At 55.0% G+C, this 21,684-nt stretch overlaps 5 protein-coding genes and 1 non-coding gene across 6 annotated transcripts; 3 read left to right on the forward strand and 3 right to left on the reverse strand.

Moving 5' to 3' along the window:
- The first annotated feature begins 235 nt into the window (after positions 1 to 235).
- On the forward strand, positions 236 to 2,220 carry BZA05DRAFT_401887 (glycoside hydrolase superfamily). Its single transcript, XM_051484043.1, has 3 exons — positions 236 to 472; positions 534 to 690; positions 743 to 2,220. Exons 1-3 carry the CDS (start codon positions 374 to 376, stop codon positions 1,864 to 1,866), a joined length of 1,380 nt encoding a protein of 459 aa, XP_051338549.1. The 5' UTR covers positions 236 to 373; the 3' UTR covers positions 1,867 to 2,220.
- Positions 2,221 to 4,747: 2,527 nt separating this feature from the next.
- On the reverse strand, positions 4,748 to 5,501 carry BZA05DRAFT_419697 (uncharacterized protein; the record flags this gene model as incomplete). The annotated part of the gene is made up of 3 exons (XM_051485605.1): positions 4,748 to 4,812; positions 4,941 to 5,070; positions 5,124 to 5,501. 3 exons carry the CDS (start codon positions 5,499 to 5,501, stop codon positions 4,748 to 4,750), a joined length of 573 nt encoding a protein of 190 aa, XP_051338550.1.
- Positions 5,502 to 8,710: 3,209 nt separating this feature from the next.
- On the reverse strand, positions 8,711 to 10,788 carry BZA05DRAFT_375133 (general substrate transporter). The gene is made up of 2 exons (XM_051481779.1): positions 10,500 to 10,788; positions 8,711 to 10,441 (listed from the first exon to the last, which is right to left on the reverse strand). Exons 1-2 carry the CDS (start codon positions 10,595 to 10,597, stop codon positions 9,004 to 9,006), a joined length of 1,536 nt encoding a protein of 511 aa, XP_051338551.1. The 5' UTR covers positions 10,598 to 10,788; the 3' UTR covers positions 8,711 to 9,003.
- Positions 10,789 to 10,937: 149 nt separating this feature from the next.
- On the forward strand, positions 10,938 to 11,999 carry BZA05DRAFT_79728 (uncharacterized protein). The gene has a single exon (XM_051488647.1). It carries the CDS (start codon positions 11,279 to 11,281, stop codon positions 11,843 to 11,845), a length of 567 nt encoding a protein of 188 aa, XP_051338552.1. The 5' UTR covers positions 10,938 to 11,278; the 3' UTR covers positions 11,846 to 11,999.
- A 1,923-nt stretch (positions 12,000 to 13,922) lies between these two features.
- On the reverse strand, positions 13,923 to 15,122 carry BZA05DRAFT_79756 (uncharacterized protein). The gene has a single exon (XM_051488648.1). The coding sequence runs from the start codon at positions 14,852 to 14,854 to the stop codon at positions 14,057 to 14,059; it is 798 nt and encodes a 265-aa protein (XP_051338553.1). The 5' UTR covers positions 14,855 to 15,122; the 3' UTR covers positions 13,923 to 14,056.
- A 6,089-nt stretch (positions 15,123 to 21,211) lies between these two features.
- Positions 21,212 to 21,294, forward strand: BZA05DRAFT_t212. Its single transcript has one exon. It is a non-coding gene; the product is annotated as a tRNA-Asp (tRNA).
- Positions 21,295 to 21,684: the final 390 nt, after the last annotated feature.

Below are 21,684 nucleotides of genomic sequence, written 5' to 3' on the forward strand. Positions count from 1 at the left end.
GGGGGGTGAGGGAGGGGCATGGTGAGGGGAGGAAGAGGGGGAGGGCATTCTAGGACCGCAACCATGCGCTGCTTCATATCGCACCTCATCTTGCACCTCAGGAGTCGGACAGTACTCCGGTCCCAATGGTGTCCCGCAACCCAGTACCAGCACACGCTACATCCCAGCGTGCTGGACGACAGCCTGCGCAGTGGTGTATCCGGACTCATTGCAGGAAGGCAGGTCTTCTCATATCCTGGCAGTCCGGCTTGCAACTTTCGAGATATAAGTCGAGCAACATCTCCATCATTGAATCGATAGCCATTCCAACAGTCTCTTGCTTGCTACGAAGACCTTACCCATTCCTTCCTTTCCGTATATTCCCATCTTCACCATGCGCTTCATCACTCTCCTGAGCGGCATCCTCGGAGCCTTCGCTGCGACCGCCATCGCCGCCGATGCTGAAGCGTGGAAGACGCGTTCCATCTACTTCGTGAGTATTCGTGTCCTTCGACTCGTCGCGCCTCCCGCCGATGGATGCTAACTATACCTAGGTCCTTACCGATCGGTTTGCAAAGACTTCGTCCGACACGAGTGCCTGCACTAGCCTGGGCAGCTACTGCGGCGGAACATGGGCCGGAATGGAGGCTCGTCTCGACTACATCAAAGGATTGGGCTTTGACGCTATCTGGATCACTCCCGTCGTCGAAAGTGGGTTGTTCTCCCTGGAAAAAAAAATGAAAAAGTATTGACGATTTTGCAGATACCTCCAACGGTTATCACGGCTATTGGGCCAAGAACCTCTACAATGTCAACACCAATTATGGCTCCGCCAACGACCTCAAGTCGCTGGTGCAAGCCGCCCACAACAAGGGAATGTACATCATGGTCGATGTCGTTGCGAACCACATGGGTATCGGAGCCTACAGCGATTTCACGCCCTTCAACAGCGAGGATTACTTCCACAGTTACTGCGTCATCAGCGACTACAACAACCAGGAAAACGTTGAGGACTGCCGTATCACCAGCGATCTCCCCGACATCAAGACCGAGGACACCAGCATCCGGAGCACCCTCAACAGCTGGGTCAAGGACTTAGTTTCGACCTACAGCTTCGATGGACTCCGCATCGACACCGTCAAGCACGTCGAGAAGGACTTCTGGCCAGGCTTCGTGAGTGCTTCCGGCGTCTTCTCCATGGGCGAGGTCTATAACGGAGACCCGGCCTACGTCGGCCCCTACCAGGACTACGTGACCAGCTTGGTCAACTTCCCGATGTACTACTCCATCCAGGCCGCCTACGCCAGCAAGGGCTCGCTCCAAGAGCTCGTGACGCAACACGACAAGGTCAGCTCCAACTTCGACCGGCCCGAGCTCCTCGGCACCTTCCTCGACAACCACGACGTCGTGCGCTTCCTAAACGTCAACTCGGACTGGACCGCGCTCAAGAACGCGCTAGCCTACACCCTCCTCGCCCGCGGCATCCCGATCCTGTACGGAGGTACGGAGCAGGGCTACACGGGCGGCAGCGACCCCGCCAACCGCGAGGACCTCTGGCGCAGCGGCTACAGCACCACCGGCGATCTCTACGGCTGGATCAAGAAGGCGATGGCGGCCAAGACGGCCGCCGGCGGCCTCGGGGCAAACGACCACTCGCACCTGTACACCACCAGCACGGCCTACGCGTTCAGCCGCGCGGGCGGCAAGCTCGTCGTACTGACCACCAACGGCGGCAGCGGCACCAGCGGCACCCATTGCTTCAACACCAACGTCGCGTCCGGCACCGTCTTTACCTCCGCCCTTGGCACCGCAACTTACACCGCTGGCTCGAATGGAAATATTTGCGTGACTGTTTCCAACGGACAGCCCGAAATATTATTGTCGTAAGCGGTCAGCTGCTTTCTGTGTCTTTGCTATATTTTCGTCGGACACGTGGGCTAATGAGGTGTTTTTTTGCGCGCCACAGTGGTTCTGCTGCAACTGTTACGACTGCTGTGCCGCCGACGAGCGCAACGACTGGGACGTGTGTGACTGTTACGGCTACGGTTTATGTCTAGAACGTGAAAGGAATGGGAAAGGAAAGCGAAGGAAATGGAAGGGATAATGCGGGTTGATTTTTTGGGATGGTTTTTTGCGCGGATTTGGGGGGGAATTTTGGGTAGGATCCGGATCAATCAAAAACTGGAATTTTGTTGTGGATTACGGTATTGGGAATTGCGATCGTGATATGAATCAGCCGGCTAGGTGGGCTCTCGGAGCTCAATTCTAAGTGAAGCGCGAACTCAGACTCGAGTAACGGTATTCCCGGAATGTGGTGCAGTAAATGCAGCGAATCCCGTCGACGTGGCTTCCCCTACCCTCTGCCTCGCCTCCCGCGACTTTGTTGGGAGATACATGCCATAAGAGATGGCATTCACCCGGCAGCCCGAATCGTCGCTCGCTCCAACAGTCATGGTAGCCCGGCGCCGAAAACCTTCATGACAAGTCTGTTCATTCGGCATCACTCGCGACGACTTGCTTGTCCATACGACATCACTCGAAATAGCACGTGGAAGGCATGTTGGAATAACAGAGTAAGATATGGTAAGATGTGATAGTGAACAGTGTAGTATTAAAGTGTAAGGCTGTAGCCTCGTGAGAACAGAAGATATATGGAATAGGGGTAAAGGTCCGTGCCTTCTACCATGACTAATATAGACACATATTACAACAGTGGGACGCACTCACGATCGGCATGGTGGAATATTGCAGTCTCCGATTGCCAAGCTCTGGTCCCGTCCGGCCACCCGGAAAAATTGCGTAAACCTAGTCCGCCCATTCCACTAATCTCGTGGACTGCAGTCGACTGCAGTCTGATGTGCACTAATTACCACAGTCCCGCGACAGGCGGTCTGACGTGGCTTCCGCGGCCCTCCGCCTCGTCTCCTGCCTCTTCGCCTGGCGGGGGATTAATGCGGAAAGAGATTACACACCCGGCAGCTCGAATCGCTCCTCGCGACAACCGTCATGGTAGGGTAGCGGAACTACCCGCCGCCGAAAACCTCCACTGCACGTCCGTCCATACGACATCACTCGTGTCGGCAAGCCGGTCCATCTTGCATCACTCGTGCTAGCACGTGATCTACACGTGATCGCACGCAGGAGGGATGGGTTCTGCGGCTTCCACCTCCACTGATGTGGGCAGACGAATCCCAGAGGTCGCTGGCGAAGATGCAGTCAGCGAGGTGTTCGAGTGGGAGCTCGGAGAGCGGGAAGAGAGGAGGCGAGAGGAGGGTGCTGCGGCTGAGGCTGCGGCTGAGGAGGCGGGGTCACTCCTAGCACCCGCTTTCATAGCTTCTCCCGATGGGGAGGCAGGAAGCGAGGCGGAGTAGGGAGCGTCAGCTATTTTTGTTTTTCCTAGTGTTATTTCCTTGGTGCGCTCTACATACTTGCATCGCTGGGACAGCCTACCTATGGCGGGGTGGAGGGCAGGGGAAGCCGCATCTGGCCTCTCGATGACAGTCGGGTTTTGGACAGTGGTGGGAAACGGCGGGAGGGCTGAGTGGATGTTGCCGTGATCTAGAGTACATAGACAGGTTGTATGCAATCGTTGATTAACCAAAAAACAAAATATAAAAAGGGTTGTGCGGCTTCCTGTCGTGTTGCTAGTCCTTGCTCCGGTAGTCCACACCACTCTGTATTTTGGTATTGATATTGGTATGATAATGGTATTAGTATTTACTGTTTAATCGTTCGCATATTCAGCCGCTGTACAATACATCGAACCTGCCCGCGGAATTCCGCATTCCGCATCGCGACTCGCGACTCACTCGGCGGGAGTGTACCTACTACCTATAGGCATGGTGGATTAACGTGCGCTTTCGTGATGCGATCACGTGCTTTTTCTGCACGACAGCTGCAGGCAAGGTGGGATAGGTAATGCGGTGAGCTCCACGGTGCTGACGAACTCTCGAGTTGAACTCGTCGGATTTTGTGGATCAATAGGTTGGCCGAAAGCGCCGGTGGTTTACAAGTTACGCGTAGCTAGTAGGCCTGTAAAGTAGGCGACACTTTGTGAACGCAGTGAGCCGCAAGATACCAACAAAGGGCCCATCTTTCCAAGCCTCAACTCCCGCATTATACATTATGAAGCAAACATAAACTAACTGATGAGAAAACCCTCCGATACACAGTGCAATTTGCAAACACCCAACAGCTCCAACGGCTACGGCAACGATAAAATATATTCCGCCTAATTCCCCAGGACCCTATTCAGCCTCATCTGTACTCTCGTGAACAAGGAATAGGTGTTTGCCAATTGGCTATCAGTTTGCCGACGATCTCAATGCTACTAACATTCCAGTAAACAATAATCAAAAATAAATGCATCAACATCAGCGTAATCATCCCAGCAAGACTGCCACATGTGACTCCAATCTTCAATGTTCTTGTCCATGTCCCAACCGCGGGAATGTCGCCATACCAGATAAGAAGAGCTGGGGTGGCCATCAGATACAAGGTAAGTAGCAGGGTTACAATTATTCCTGTATTAGATACGACGTATCCCAACCCCCATAAAATAGTGATAAACAGGAACATACAGGCATTCATTCCGGAAAGCGGGATATAGTGCGGCCAGGCCGGGTTGTACGTCCACAATAGCGATGCGGGTATCCCAACAATGACACTGAATAGTAGCAAGATGCGAAATGGTTTTCTGATTCCGTTCAAATCTCTCGGATTTCGAAACGTCTGAAGGAATGCACAGACCACTGCCACGGCAATGTTGCTAACTAGAAGCCGGTGCCACAGCTTCCAGTTTCGATTGTGCCATCCAAGTTTCCATATGAGCGCCTGGGGAAAAGCCATCAGCCCTAAAGCTAGCACGTGTCTGAGAATTGGATGGTCCCGAGCTGATTTGAACCACACCCGTGTGGGGATGTTGCTGCCCTCGCGAACTCCTGATTCTATCGCAACTCTACGTTTGAACTTCTTAAGACCCCCTTGGATGAACGTGGAGCGTATAGCAAGGCGGATGAAGTATGCGCCTAGCAAAAGACCGGATGCGAAGCCCCAGAAATGTCCTATACGTGGCTTATTCACCTCCCATTCCTATGGAAATCAGAGAATGTTGCCGGATACGGGTTTTGATTTTGACGACTTACTTTGATTTCCATCCCAAAGAATGACGTCGCGAAAGATAAAGGGATAAAAATGAATGCAAGTTCCGTGAGCTTGCTAATCGACTCTCCTTGGGATACCGCATTGCGACTTTCGATGATCGACATCGTCGACATTAATGCTTCGAAGCTCGCCACAATTCGTTGCGCCAGCCGCTTGCGGTCGGCTTCAAGTGCTAGAAGTCGGTCCTTGAGCTGCGGCAACCTATCAGAGCTGAAGTCCGGTGCCCTTTTCTCCTGGTTGGAGATCCACGACATCGACTGTAGGAGGGATGTTTCGCATTCGGTGAGGAGTCCACGCCAGTTGCACCATAATCGTCGCCACTCTGGTAATCTACTAGAGACCACAATGTCGTTGGACATTGTTGCATCAATTCCATCCAGAGTGCGGCTGATATTCCACAGAATACAGTCCCACCACTCCAGCGTTAGCGCTAGTAGACGGATTCTGGCACGAGTAAGGAGTCCTGACAGCGCGATATTTGAGTCATTGTTGGCCTCTGTCATGTCGTGTAGTAAGGATTGGAAGATATCCCGAGTACCGGCCTTTGGTGCCGTCGCCGGGGGTGATTCTCCTACAACCATATGTGAAGGCTCGAAAAGGGGCCTAGACTCTTCCTCCTCCGCCACATCCTCCGAGACGCCGCGGAATCGCCCTCCTCTTTTACTCAAGACGGTGCGCTGCTTGTCAAAAAGAAAGACTGCTACCGCGAAATGTCAATTTGGAATACACAAAACCTGAAAGAGGAGGCACGAACCACAATTTTGACCAGCCATATAAAATGTGTCCCGTTCTTCCACAGCACAGATATACGCCGAAGATTCACCAGTCTTCTCGGCGCCAGTGATGGTCTGATACGCTCGAAATATCCCACAATCAAATCTGGGGCCATCCTTAGTTGCTGCCACCAGAGCCTCTCCATCCAGTACCGCAGCTGGTGGAATCATGACTCGCTCCCATGCGGCCCTTCGAATTCTATATTTTTCGTTTTCCAGAACGAAGCTCACCGAGGCATGCATGCCCAAGCTATAAATTCCGGTACTCCACCAGCTCATCGATGAAATTTCGGCATCCAACTCTAGGCGCCGTCGACTGTGCTGAGCACGGAACTTGCAGGCCGGGCACTTCTGGTTATCCTTCCATGATGTCCCACCACAAAGATGGTTACCCGCTTCTCCTCCGGAACCATGCTGTATGAAGACTTGGATAGGAATAGAAAGGTAGCTTCCAAGAAAACTTATTAGCTCTGGCGTGAGGTCTTCGACCAGGAACACAAACGAATCGCTCGGCGGTAACGAGTCTCCTGGCGGTATTGAGTCGTCCGGCGATTCCAAGCCGCTGGTAACCGATGAGTCGTTTGGCGGTAAAAAGAGGTGCTTCCAAGTTTCTAGATAGATGCCAAGCTCGGATATCGAGGTCATAGGTTTGAAATAAAAACGTAACCCTGGAAGGAGAATGGCGAAGATGAAATACGATGAAGAAGTTGAGGTTCTATTGTACCTATTCAACTTCGAGGAGGCATGATATGTATGGCTCCTCTCTGATGGCTAAGATACAAAGTTGATGCCACTCAATCCGGCTAATCGGCCCTCCTCCCATGGTGGCAGACAACACATACCGGTAGTGGTAGGAAACGGTCAGTGGAGGCCGAGGAGCAGACTCGCTTATGCTTCTTCTTCTTGTTTCTGTACCGAGACACACACCAATTGGTTAAATAATCAATCTTTTGAACGTCAATCTATCGTCACAATCGCGTCGCTTCTACGTATAGTACCTACAGGGCACTCAACGGTCCGGTCGTCGAACCCCCCACCGCAGAAACTTCGTACCCGACGCCCTCGATCCTATGCATTTTACACATATGCTCCACACCTACGTCCCCCTCACCCCGAGAGCTCACGAGGAGCTGAAGCTTCACAATCACGGACCACCACCTTGTCTTTAGACTTTAGCGCCAAACCTCTTTTTCTTTTTCTTCTTCTCCTCCTTCCAAGTTCCGACAGTCCGTCGAAGTTCGAATAGTGTTCTCCATTATCCATACTCCGGTCCGGACTACAGACCGGACGGGACGGGACGGAGTTCCAACATCCAAGATCCAGTCCCGTCCGGCGTCCGTGCCTTTTGGAGGACGGGATAAAACTTAAAAGTAGTCCCTCGACTCCCTCCCGTCCGACAATTTGCTGGACGGGGTTGGACTGCACTCGACTGCAGTCCGGTAGTGAAAAAAAAGTGCCACTCTTTTGAATTTTCAGCACTTGCCCCACCAAATATGATAGCGTGATAGCATTTCCCACTACTCGTGCCTATCGTGTGTTGAATTCCATCCAGTGCTATTTTGCAACAGTAGCAACACCGTGAGTGGCGACAACATCTAGGTACGTCCAGTGCTCTACATACCAGCAATGCTGCGCCACAATCTTCGTCCAGCCTCCAGCAACAATAACCTACGCCACAAGCTGCGCCACAATATTTGGTTACGTTCCTACATAGTACCATCACCGCCGAGGCGTCGTCTTTACTCCAGCCCAAGCGCATATATACAGCAGTACTTCCCTCAGCCACTAACTACAACCACCGATAATACCTAAGCCGCGGGCTTTCGTTCGTGATTTCTGTCGCCTTGTACCAGTCTTTGCAGTCCGTCCCGTCCGTCCGATAGACACCTCCGGACGGACTGGACTGGACGGACTGGACTACATACCTATGGAGAACACTGTCGCCGAACCCCCCGCCGAACCCCACACCGCAAACCCCTCGTGCATTATCCTTTCCGCCCCCGTACTTTATCCTCTCCGCCCTCTCCACCTCCACCCTCCGCCCTCGGTTCACAGCTCCGCAACTCCGTGCCCCGGAGCCGGAACTCAGTGACCAGTCCCTCCGCCCTCCCCCCAAAAGAAAAGAGAAAAAAAGAGGGAAAAAAAAAACCGAACGAACCGAGTGATCGGTGCTGAACCGGCCCGTATCCAAGATCGGCGTCACCCTGGCCGGGCCGGAATCGGGGCCGGAATCGAGGCCGGAATCAGCGCCCCCACGGGCCTACGGACCCACAGGCGGGAATTGTTGGCTGCCGAGAGGTCAGCCGAGAGGTCGGGATGTCGGGTGATGTCACTCGTGTGTGGTGGTCTGTTGCTGGCCGGCGATACGTACACTGTTCTGTTCTCAGCACTCTGTTCTCGGCACTCTGTTCTCGGCACGGGGATACCTATTGCCATGATCTACTAGGTATGTAGGTACTAGATAGGTCGTATGCAATCATGAGTAAACCAAGCCGTTCTCGGCACGGGGTGAGGGTGAGGGTGAGAGTGTAGGTGACAGCCGCGTAGAAACGAACATGTAATCTGCCATCAATTAGGTACTACCAAAGGTCGAATGTAATGATGATTCTCCCCGGCAGCGTATGGCGGCGTGATATTGCAATCACCCCGCTTCATTGGTGGTACGCGGAGAGTTGTCGGAAATAAGCGATACACGATACGCGGAGAATGAGAAGAAAGTCCGCACTCGCCTTTCCAATTTCACCACACCTTATCACTCGCACTCGCTCACATTGGCAAATTCAACATCATTTGAGATCTGATTCATTTGGTATCTCCAACTCCCACCCGGCTCCAGCCCCGCATCCTCATTCATGACTATCCATATCTACATATCATCGTGCTCAAAAGTATAAAAACCAGGGGGAAAAATAAAGATAAAAAAAAAAGTGAACGATTTCTAGGTAGCATGACCTAACCAACCCACCGAAACCGAAATCCCCCAACAAGAAAACACACGAAACTCTGTCGCGTAACCAACCCAAAAACCAACAGACTAGAACAGAATAGAACAGAATAGAACAAGTGCAAAAACATAAAACTAAGCTACTTAGTTCTCAATGTGCTCTCCGTAACCGCTCTTTCCCTTCTCGAGGTTCTCGCGGTAGTCCTGAGCGGGCACCCAGCCAGGGCTGCGGCGAGCGTTGGGAACAGAGTGGTAGAGCTCGTCGACCTCCTCGAGCGAGAGACCCTTGGTCTCGTAGATGAAGAAGTAGACGAAGACGATGGCGACGGCGGTGCAGCCTCCCCAGATGAAGAAGACCTTTGAGCCGAGATCGGCGGACTCGGGACCTTTGTCGACGAGGTAGGGGGTCGAGTAGGCGAGGGCCCAGTTGAAGAGCCAGTTGGAGGCGGTGGTGAGCGACAGCGACTTGGCACGGGTCTTGAGGGGGAAGATCTCTCCGGTGACGACCCAGGCGACGGGACCCCACGAGGCGGCGAAGAAGGCGATGAAGAAACAGACGAAGGCGATCAGCACGTTGCTGGCGACGGCTCCATCGGCGGCGACACCGACGATGGCAACGATGAAGTGGAACACGGTCATGCCGACGGCACCCCAGAGGAGAAGCTGGCGACGTCCGAGCTTCTCAACGAGCCAAAGACCGGGGATGGTGGCGAAGACGTTGATCAAGTTGGTGATCAAGGCGATGGTGAAGGCGTTCTTGATGCCGGCCGAGATAAAGAAGGTGGTTCCGTAGTAGAAGATGAAGTTAACACCGGTGAGCTGCTGCAGAGCCTGGATGGCACATCCGGTGAAGGTTCGCTTGAACATGCCGGCCTTGAAGCAGTCGAGCCAGGTACCCTTGCCGAGACGCATCTCGTATTCGTGGTTGGCGCGGATCTCGTCGAGTTCGGTCATGAGGGAGTGGTCGTCGACGGGCAACTTGCGAAGACGGCTGAGCGCCTTGGAAGCTCCATCGTAGTCGTCCTTCATGATCAAGTAGCGGGGAGTCTCGGGGAGGATGAGCATGCCACCGGCCAAGATGATGGCCCACAGGAACTGAATGGCGATGGGGATACGGTAGGCGCCACTGTCGTCGCGGTTCATGGAGCCCTGGTTGGCGCAAGATGCAAGGAAGAGACCCATGGTGATAGCCCACTGGTAACAACCGACGATGGTACCACGGATCCACTTGGGCGCGGACTCGGACTGGTAGAGAGGAACGATGGCGGACAGGAGACCGACTCCGAAACCGGCGACGGCACGTCCGGCAACAAACAGGTTCTGCTCAGTGGCGATGGTCTGCAACACGACACCGACGCTGAAGACAATGCACGAGGTGATCAATCCCCATCGTCGTCCGATCTTGTCGGCAAGCTGCGAGGCGCCGAGAGCACCGAAGAAGGTACCAGCCGAGAGGATCGAGACGATCAGGGACTGTTCCGACGAGGTGATGTATGGGTTTCCGTCGGCGTCCCGACTCCGGGCGAACTGCTCCTTGAAGCGGTCCATGGCGAGGATACCGGAGATGGTTCCCGTATCGTAACTGTAGATCGAGTCAGTTTGACTGTTGTCATGGCAATCGAAGGGAAGTGCCAACATACCCGAAGAGAATACCACCAAAGGCCACGAAGAGACCGATGATGATGGCAGGCGCCGAGGCACCGGCCTCATCGGCGGGCTTTTTCAGCATGAAACCCATATTGTCGCTATGGATCGGGGTTGTCGGTGAGAGCTATTGAGGGAGCTTTCCAGAAGCGAGGAGAGTGTGATTGCCAAAGGGCCTCCCGTTTGTTGAATTGACCTGGAGAAGACGGAGGATGTTGGGATGGAGTGGAGAGCGGGGAAGACAGAGCGGGAGGTCGGCGTTATATACCGTGTTGGGCGGGAGGGAGGGGGATTGGGTGTGGGGAGGGGGGGTTGGATTGGGGACTCCGGGTGCAGGAGGGGGTGGGGTGGTCGAGAGACCTCCGTCAACCCTGCGCAGTTGCTAGTGACATTCGGAATTGGGGTAGAAAGTCAGATTATGGCGTTTCTGGTCACACATCCATGTACCATACACTTTCCGCGCCCGAGAGAAGGAAAAGGAAAAAAAAAACGTGGTCCAGACGGGTCTTACCGGACGGCACACCACTCGACATCATCATCACCATCATCATCACCAACACCAGGCACTCTGCTTGCCCACCAGTGACATGCGTTCCCTTCTGCCGGTCCACACCTCACTGTCACACGGGACGATTTCCCAGCTGCGAATGTGTAGGGAGGTAGGTACGATTTACCGCATAATCATCATCCGTTCACCGATTCGCCTCCATGAGCGCGCGCCGTGCAGAGAGTGCCCCCTGCGCGCCGCCGCCGCACTCACTCAATCCAGCGGGGTATGTACTTACGGTACATAGAGCAACCTGCTGCGAGCAGCGATATCCATCGGCACATCGCATTCGTCTCGTCTCTCGCCTCCGATCATCGGCATCCGTGGGCCGGCACTCGCAGCGGGTTTTCTTTCCTCGCATTTCTCTCCTGTGCGTGTTTTCCCCCCTTTTCTTTCCTGCCTGTCTTTCGCTTGCCTGCGAACGAGCTCCTGCTCTCCCCACAAATCCCCCCCGCGCTCTCCTCCTCTCCACACATCACGCACGTACAATCGATAGGTGGGCCATGTAGCAGGTGCATATCCCCCCCTTCCCCCAACAACAAGGCGGGGAGAGCCAGGTTTCTCCGTTCAGGGGTGGTGGTGGTGGTGGTGGTGGTGGTGGTGGTGGTGGCGGTGGTGGTGGTAGTGGTGGTGGCAGCAAGTTGCGAGCGGGGGGGTTGGAAGGTGGAGAGGGTGGATGGACAGGGTCGGGATGGATGTGGAGCAACAGCTGCTTCATGCATGCCGACAACATCCCGGAAAAACTTTGTGCCGGCCATCCGGCAAGCAGAAACGGACAAGGCTGGCAGCAATTAATGGACCGCCATTGAGATCGCGGTGGTTAGCTAGTGGGGCCTGGGCAGCCCCAGGGTGTGCGTTCTTCTTGGAGGGATAGGTACGGTACTAGGTGCTCTATAGCACCGGTAGTGCGTATCATCATGTCCACACTCTATGAGCTCCGATTCCGTCGAACCATTGTTCTCTATCCCTCACCAAACCGTTCCGTTCGTCGCCCGGGTCAGAGAATAAAGTGATTTTTCTTCTTTTCTTTCTCTCTCGTCGCCTGGTTCCTGACGAAGCTACTGTACCGTACCTATCTCGGCGGCGGCGGCGGCGAGAACGACGGAACGCCACCTATAGCGACCGAGATATTTCTATCGGGCGCCCCTTCTCTTTCCTTGCGTGCACGACTAGTACCATAGAAATACCTCCTATGATACTCCAGTAAGCGGAAATCCGTCGCAGCGTGAAATCTCAGCATCTGCATGTCTCAGCGGCGCGAAGGCTTCTCTCGCTACTCTAGATTTCTAGGTACTCTAGACCACGCGACGGAGCAGGCCGATGTTTGGCTTGGCGGCTAGACCTACTGAGAGCTCCCACATCTGCAGGGGGGGTGAGGGGGGGTGAGGGGGGGAGGGATCTCACTTCTGCTCTGCTCTGCTCTGCTCTGCTCTGCTCTGCTCTGCTCTGCTCTGCTCTGCTCTGCTCTGCTCTGCTCTGCTTCTGTCTGCTTACTTACCCAACCAAGATGTGGGCCTCGTGGAGTCGTGTGTCGAGTCGACCCTCTCTCTCTCTCCCTCTCTCGTCCAAATCGTCCAGGTTCAGCGAGCTGCCTGCTTCAAGTGGCGACGTCATGCAAGTGTGGGAGGGCGAAGAAAGTGGGAAAACTTTCCGGCCCGCATCCGAGCCTTGGCAGTCGTCACCCCCCTCCCCCCAGTCAGTCGGTCGCGCCTGCGCGGAAAATGCCGAGTACCTAGAGCACCTACCGGTATGTAAGACGGTAACATTCGCAGGCAACGGAAAGTGGAGCCTTCTGTGCTGTGATCCATCCATCACCCATCGCCGCCGCCGCCGCCGCCGCCGCCGTAGGTACCGCGCCGAAAACGAAAGCGACGTCGCTCGGTCGGAGGAGCGCGGAGGGCAGATGCCCGTGATGGGTGGCGGGAAACAATAAGTGCCCCTCCAGTCTCATGTACCAAGTACCTAGTACCCACCGGCCATGCTGCGTGCGGAATCCATAGCCTCCCCCTTTCTGCCTTCCTGCCTCCCTTCCTGCCTCCCTTCCTGCCTCCCTTCCTGCCTCCCTTCCTGCCTCCCTTCCTGCCTCCCTTCCTGCCTCCCTTCCTGCCTCCTTCATTCCTTCCTCCCTCCCTCCTTTCTTTCTCCCTTCTCCTTTCCTGGCCCCGACACGGCGACACCGACACCCCTCCGACCCCGACCCCGACCCCGACACCGTCACAACACCGACTCGACGCCGACGACCACGACGGCGATGACGCCAAAATCGTCAAGGTTTCCTTCCCCAGTAGCGTAGCGTGAGCACCAGGATCATCGGATGCACCTGACGGTCGTGTAACGTGTTCCCGAGCGGTCGACTGCAACCTTGGTTGTGTGGGTGGGTGTGTGTGGGTGGGTGAAATCACCGGTGGGAAATGTGTCAGTGTGGTAGGTGTGTAAACCAAACTCGATCGATCTGGGGCATGTTTTGGCGACGGGGGGCAGGTATCGTGGTCACTTACTGGTGGGGTGGGGTGAAGTAATGCGGTAAGTTTGAAGCGCAGAGCAGCGGCGCACAGTAGAGAAGAGCTGTGCACAGCAGACAGGGCAGAGCAGAGAAGTGCTCGTGTGCACCCACGTCGTCTCTATGCTCTCTCTTGGACAGAGGTGCGATGGTTTCAAATGCCGTGTGTATGTTCTACTAGCGCACACGATACCATCTTGACGCCAACAAACAAACCACCACTGCCTCCGGTCACCCATACCTCACCCCTCCCTCTCCCGGGCCTCGTGGAGGGGCGGCTACGCTATGTACGCTGCTCTAGTTGGTTACCTCCATAGCACTGAGAAGTCGAGTGATGCCCGCATAGGTGTTAATTACCCGTGGGCTCCGTAGCGCCGTGCAGTGCCAGTACTCTCACATTGCATAGGTACATATCCAGCCTATCGCGCTTTCCTCAAAGCTCATTACAGAACGAAACGACGGCGCGGCCGGAATAACTCGTGGTTACCTTAGCTGGGCTCTAGTAGTTATCGGTCAGACTCGGGATGGGATGGGATCGCACAGCTGTGGCGTTGTTGGCGTTGGCGTTGTTGGCGTTGTTGGCGTTGTTGGCGTTGTTGGCGTTGTTGGCGTTGTTGGCGTTGTTGGCGTTGTTGGCGTCTCGCGTCTGGCGTTTGGACTGTGGAGTCTGGAGTCGAGACTGTGGAGTCTGGACGAGCCATTTTCGTCTCGTCTCGTCTGTGTCGTGTGCGCGGACGGTTTCTTTCCCTTTTCTTTGCTTTCGTTTCTCTCGTTTCTTTCGTTTCTCTCGTTTCTTTCGTTTCTCTCGTTTCTTTCGTTTCTCTCGTTTCTTTCGTTTCTCTCGTTTCTTTCGTTTCTTCCATTGCTTTCGTTTCTTTCGTTGCTTTCGTTTCTTTCGTTGCTTTCGTTTCTTTCGTTGCTTTCGTTGCTTTCGTTTCTTTCGTTGCTTTCGTTGCTTTCGTTTCTTTCGTTGCTTTCGTTTCTTTCGTTTCTTTCGTTGCTTTCGTTGCTTTCGTTGCTTTCGTTTCTTTCGTTGCTTTCGTTTCTTTCGTTGCTTTCGTTGCTTTCGTTGCTTTTTTCGCCACACCTTGTTTCCACGCTGACGGGAGGCGGCGGCGGCGGCGGCGATAGGCTGTGGATGGTTGGCGAGGGCGAGATGTCCCAGGGCCAAATGCCTCAAGTTTCAACGACTCGTGAAATCCGTCGTGGCTATCCGGTCCAGTGGCGGCGGGCCGGCGAGAATTCCTATCTATCCAGCTATCTATCGCACGTATGTACGGTATGTACGATATGTTTGCATGCATGACCCGATTGAAGATGTTCTACATGGCGATGGTTCGATACCTACCCCTCAAAACGTACGGTATGTACGGGTTCTCCATGCTCCACTCTGCTCAAGAGCCCAGCTATCTACCCCCGAAAGTACATAAGATACATACCACTACCGGTACCGGTATCACCAACTCCCGCGTGGCGCTGGCTGGGCTGCTGCACGAAAAATTTGTCTCCTGCAGCCACACCGTAAGCACCACTAGTGGCAGTGGCAGTGGCAGTGGCCGAGGCAGAGGCAGGCAGTGGCCACATGGCTGCAGGCTTTCCCTTCCTCCCTGCTCACCACTCTGCATACATACCACTGTGCATACCAACGGTAACCAACAACCTAACCAACCGCGTACTGACGCCCCCGACCACCGCAGTCAACACCGAGCTGGACTTCACCGTATCTCTGAAGATATCTACTCTCGAGTCTAGATACCAGTAGATATCGACCCAGAACCGGAATCAGAACCAGAGCCAGAACCAGCCATTCGCCTCCGCAATTGTACTTGCCCCCTCCCTTGCCCCCTCCCCTTCCCTCCCTCCCTTGCCCCCTCTCTCCCCCCGCCCGACCCGCCCCGCCTCGCTCCACGCCCCCGCTTCACCCCTCGCTTCACCCCCCGCGCCCCCCGCGTTTGCTGGTTTATCAAGGCTCGACCGATGTTTGCTTCGCTTCCTGGAGCCTGGAGGCTGGCCGCTGGCGGTGACCTGGTGCAGGGCTACAGGCCATCTATCTGGAGCAACCAGTGGAGCAACCAGTGGAGCAACCAGTGGAGCAACCAGTGGAGCAACAAGCGAGCTGCTTCACGAGCGACAGGGGGAGATACATAGTAGATCTCACCTCTCACTTCTGACCGTTTGCGTCGTATGTATAAGCCTCGTGGAGCCGAGCGGGGGGAGTGCCCGGGGTGGTGAGGGGGTGAGGGGGCTGTTGACGCGGCGTTGGTATGTCTGAATGTCTGAATGTCTGAATGTATGCATGTATCTACAATGCATGTATGATATGTACATGTCGACGATATCTATACACGCGGTACTCCATAGTACCCACCGTACTGTATTCCCCCTACTGCTACTATACACCCCCTACTAATAGGCATGTATAGAGAGTCCCGTATACCCAGCTCCGAGCCCACGAACGAGTGGGAGCGAAGGAGACTCTGGAGGCGAGAAAATTTCGCGCATGCAGGTGTATGTATGTACGTATCATATGTATGCATCTACACATACCCATACTCAGTATGCATGCACATAGGTATAGGTGTGTGTATGGGTGTATGCAAGGGTATCTGGATATCTGTACATAAATGTGCCGCATCGCGATCCACGGCCGCATGGGCGGCGTTGATCCCGCACCGAGTACCGTACAATACATACCGTACTTAGATACGATACGTACGATACGATATACGTTACGTACGTGCGGGTGCGGGTTTGTTTGTCCGCCCCGTCTCGTCCCAGGACATAGATACCTATGGTACCTACAGTACGATCCGCACCTGCTATCAAGTCCCGGACAGTGGAAACTGTAGACTTTGCTTTCCCCTCCCCTCTCCTCCCAGGCTTCCCCTCCCCTCCCCTGTATCCGCGTGGTTTCCACCGTTCATCCCCGGTTCGGGTCAACGCTCACTCCACCCCTCACCCCTCACCCCCCCTCCCACTCTCACTCCCCACCCACAGGTTCGTCCGGACGCAGTATGTACGCTGGAGAGTCAGCGCTGGGTCCACGGTATAGGTATATTACCGGTGAAGGCTGAATCCGACACGACAGGCAGGAATGCCCCGCACGTTCTCCTGGTAGGCTGAATCCGACACGACAGGCAGGAATGCCCCGCACGTTCTCCTGGTAGGCTGGTACCGGGACCGGCACATAAGTCATAACGGTGGTTCCACCGCCACTGGAGTCGCGAGATCCATGAAGCTTGAAGCAGCTTTTTTTTTGGTCATCCCGGGTTGTGCGTGCTATGGATACGGTATATACGGTCTCTATATGCGTATCGCATGTATCGTATTCTTTAGTATGGTACCGCTATGGGGAGAGGGGCAGGAGGGGAGACGTGTCGAGCTACGGCCTATTCCCTGCGCCGTCGTGCATGGAGGGAAGCCGACCATACCTCTACACACCACGGCGTTCTCGCCGAAGTCCAGCCTTCGAACTTCGAATCCGGACCCGGGCCCCCCGTTGGGCCGCTGGCCGGAAGGGGGGAAGCCTGAGTACACACGAGAAGAGTCGGCCCGTCTAGGCGTCCTCCCACCACGCCAGTTCGATGTCTATAACCCCATGGGGAGGGAGGTGAGCTCAGCGCGTCTTTTCGGGGCTGGGGAACCCGCCGCTGGCTGGTTGGTTGCGGAACTGGTTGGCTGGTTGGCTGGTTGGCTGGTTGGAGGAGACGACGGAAGGCGCTTATGCACGACGAGACTCGACTTGTCGCGGCGAGGTGAGGCTTCCTTCCGAACCCGCTTCAAGCCTAGGGGAGGAGAGGAGGGTCGCTACACACTCCGAGTCGGTAACTACTCTAATCTCGCCCACCGGTTCCCCCGCCTCCCCCGCCTCCCCCGCCTCCCCCGTATGTATCCCCCGTATGTATCCCCCGTCTCCCCCCCTTTTTCCTCAGCGAGCCGGATCGGATAGCGCTGATGCTGATGCTTGGAAGTAGGGTTGTGGGTAGAGTAGAGTAGAGTTGGAGTAGGTAATAAGAATAGCCACGGTCAAGGAGCCGAGAGCGCAAACGGTGGAGGAGGTATTGAATTGACCAGTTCCGCAGATACCGCCAGAAATAGGCACATAATCCCTCGAGTGACGAGTCCTGTCATCACGCTCCGGCGTCCGTATTGCGGCACAGCGCATGCAAATAGAGTAGAGTAGGTAAGTCGGCGGTTTCGATCGGTCTCGGGAGTCGGTCGGTCGAGCTCGCACATCCACATCCACATCCACATCGCACTGTTTCATCGCCGTCCGCGCACGGTACCTACTGTGCTAGCACGTAGAGCAGAGGAACTAGTTAGTCAAGCAGATACCTGGAGGTTGGATACAAGCATCGCCAAGCAATGCGCTCGACTCCAGTGGCGTCGTGGCGCGGCCAAGACATGTTGCGCATGAGCGGCCGCGGCGGCCAAGCAAGCAGTACTGTAGCTTGTGCAACTTGTGCGCCCGTCGATCCGTCGGATATTCCGGTTCTCCGAGGGGTGGTTGCGAGGGAAAGCGCGAGATACGTTAGTACCAACTGAGCAGTCGCACTAGCCGTACGCAGTTGGTCGGTCGACCATGCCTGTCCCTGCCTGCAGACAACGCCTGCTAGCTCTGGGGAGAAGTCCGCACTCCCACACTAATCCACCGCGACCGGGGGTGTTCCCTACAGGCGCGTGTCCACGGAAATATAATTTTCCATGGGAGCGGGCTAGCGTTGCGTCTGCGGGCGCGCGGTGCCGGGAAGGGAAGCTCTGAGCAGTAGCCGCTGCAGCTGCGTCCGAGTCGGGTTGTTGTGGTGAAGCCAGGGCGAGCGAGCGCCGAGTGCAAAATTCGGTGCGATGGTTGGAGTCTCCTGCGAGTCTGCGACCGCAAGAAGTCGGCCAATCGTGCGTGAGGCTGCTGAGTGAGATTTGCAGCTCCTTCTTCTCTCTCCCACTCTCTCCACACTGGCCGCGACAGATCTTATCCGGTCTCCGATCCGTTGCGTGGGCTGGATGCTTACCTGCTGTCTCACCTACATACATATGTTGGGTCTCTCGCGTGGCAAATATGCGCGGTTTGCTCTTGAGCTCTTCCTCTTCCTTGCCGTCGAGATCGATATCGACGAGACGAGAGGTTGTTGGTCAACACTCGGTATCGGCATCAGCGGTGATGGCGGCGGTGATGGTGGTGGTGGAGCGTGGAGGTGATGGTGGGGTGCATTGACACGGCGGGGGCGAGGCTAGCTGGGTGGGACCTAGGAACACACCCTGGTCTCACCCAAGCCACATGCCATGCTTCTCTCCACGTGAGACATCGCCGCCGTATGCTCCACTACTGCATACAGCTCTCGACATCCAACGAAATCCATGATCCCCCCTGCAGAACCCTGGTGTCCGGCTCGAGGGCCGTACCCGCCGATATCGCATCGGAGAGAATACCGGTGCTCGGGTTCGGTGGCCAAGATCGTGCTGACTCGTGGATTTGGTAAGGAGCCAATGCTTTCGATGCGGTGACGCGGCGGAGGAATTCACCCATGTGCGTACTCCACTTCATCAGCTGCGACAGTTCCACGTCCAGTTGCCGCTGCTCTTCACTTCCGACTCCAGTTGCGATTCCAATTCCCAGTCCAGTCCAGTTCCCAGTCCAGTCCAGTTCCCAGTCCAGTTCCCAGCGCGGTTCCGTACCAGTTCCGTACCAGTTCCGTGCCAGTTCCAGTACCAGCCTCAGTCCCAGTCGCAGTTCCAATCCGAACCGGCGGGAAATCCGGAGAACCTGGAATGTACGTAAAGGGCTTGCGAATGTCTCTCTCCCGCCTCCGCCCTTTGATGGGCAATCCACTCCGATCCATTCCCATCCTGGCGATGCCCGCCGATCTTGCCGGATCCAGTCGTCCTCGCAGGAATACGGTCATGGGTGGCGATAAGTAGTGCACTTACATATCGACTGGCTGCTGCCGTGCTGGATGATCGCTACGCAACCGCGATGGACTCTGGAGGGGAGCGAATGGGATGGGGAATGCGGGGTGTAGTTATCACCATCCGCATCATTGTCTAGCAGTTACTCCTGCTCACTCCTGCTTCCTCCTGTCCATCCGCTTGAAAGCCATCGTGCAATCGTGCAGTCGAATCGAGCTCGACTGGCAATTCCAAGTTCTTTCGCAATTACCAGCACCGCAACCGATCTTCCGGCTCAGCTGCACATTCTCATCCGCCAACTCCAGTTATTGTCCGCAACTGCTAAAAGCCGGATCTCCACACAGCGATACTTGCAGGCGCGCTCGCCAGAGTCGCCACAGTGCAGGAGCCGAGCGCCGCTGACGAGGGAGCCCGTCAACTGCACGACTGGAGTAGACGCTGCACGGTACGGTAAGCGGATGCTTGTTCCGTCTGTCGCGGCGAGAGTGCTGGCGAAGCTGATGGAGTGAGTCCGGTTTCGAGGATGCGGGGGCGGGAATCATGAGATGGCACTCGGTAAGATTTGTGATCACTCAGCGATCGGGCGGCTTTGATGGCAGCTATCTAGGCAATCCTGGCACACAGTGTATCAAGAATCTCAATCATTTCCATCTTGTTTGGTTCTTGTTGGATCGTTGGACAACGGTTTTCAGCTACAGCATGTATGTACGAGTCCGAGTGATGCGCGTGACGACTCGACCAATTGTCCACCTCCCTTCGGTCTGCCGCATACCGCTACTTTGATCAACAGCAGACTGCTTAATGTGGCTCTCTCCAGCCACCTACAAACACCTTACGGAGATTTTCAGCCACGGCTCAGCTGAATTTCGGAGCCATTCTCGACGAAGCCACTTGTGCCGTATGCGTGAGATTCGAAATGTAATCATGCGCTATCACTCGGCTGGCGGTGATGGAGGAGCGAGTTCCCAGGGAGTGGCCGCACAGCCGGAAGGTGCGATAATGTACCGTTATGAGACGTTACATCGTCGACTCTGGAGCGATGTATATAACTCAGAATAGCTTTGAATAAAATAGCCCACAAGAAGACGTTGAACAAAACAGAAGGCATCAGATCCTTTCACCAGGAGATTTCTAAACTGTACATGGTGCAGACGAAACCGGCAGTTAACTTGCGGGGATACGGTTGCGATCTTAACTCCGGGAGTTCGCATTATTGCCGACAGAGCGTAGGTCGCGCATACATAGACTTGGCCGCAGAAGCCCATTGACTGTAGCGCGGTTCTATCGTGCCTGCCTACCGTGAGGTACGGTATTCAGCACTACGCATCACACAGTATCACTCGGTCCGCCACTCGACGCCCGTGGTTCGCAGTGATTGACATGTAGTTTTGGGGGCCAAAGGCACACGAAATATACACTATATCCATGCCACAGCATGGATATAGTGGGCTTCGAGAGAATCAAGACAGAAAGTGTCTGGTAGTGATGGAATTAGACAGGAAGAAAGCTTCTCGGAGCTTATTGCTGTACGGTGACTATGGTGCTATCATACCTAGCACTTAGTTATGGGTCTTCGATGGACCGAGTTTGTACTAGGAAGTATACGTTCAACGAATGCCACAGCTTGAGACACGGTATGTAACTGCTACCTCGCGGGCACGGATACTCGCTGCACCTATGTAGAAAAATCGAGCTCATCTGAGGTTGGACAGATGCGTGGTACAGTCATATTCGCTTTTGCCCAGGATACCACATCGTCTCTGTTAGTATAGTGGTTAGTATTTCCGCCTGTCAAAACGATAGTTCGCGGGAGACCAGGGTTCAATTCCCTGACAGAGAGTTGTTCTTTTTCTTTGGTACCGAAAGCATGGTCTTTTGCTGCTAGTGGAGTAATGAGAAGCTAGTGGGAGGGCTGGCGATACCACATCCGGTGTTGGGTTGAGGGGTTGGTTCTTTTGCGGGTCGGTCTGGTTGTCTGCCACCACCATGAGAGGCGCGATATAGATAGGATAGATTGGGGATGCGAGCCACGGACGAGGTAAGATAAGAGGAGTGGTTAGTATAAGAGGAGTGGCTAGTTTTTTTTTTTTTTTTTTTTTTGTTCCAAAATCGTAGCATTCGACCTTAGCAGATCATGGCTGTATACACGTCCGATTCCACCGCACTGTCTCCGACCGCTGGCCGCTCGCTCGATGTGAAACGTTCCCTATTGCCCTCCGCCCGGCCCATC

The sequence above is a fragment of the Tricharina praecox genome (assembly GCF_024521635.1).
Source record: "Tricharina praecox strain CBS 144465 chromosome Unknown BZA05scaffold_16, whole genome shotgun sequence".
Taxonomy (NCBI): domain Eukaryota; kingdom Fungi; phylum Ascomycota; class Pezizomycetes; order Pezizales; family Pyronemataceae; genus Tricharina; species Tricharina praecox.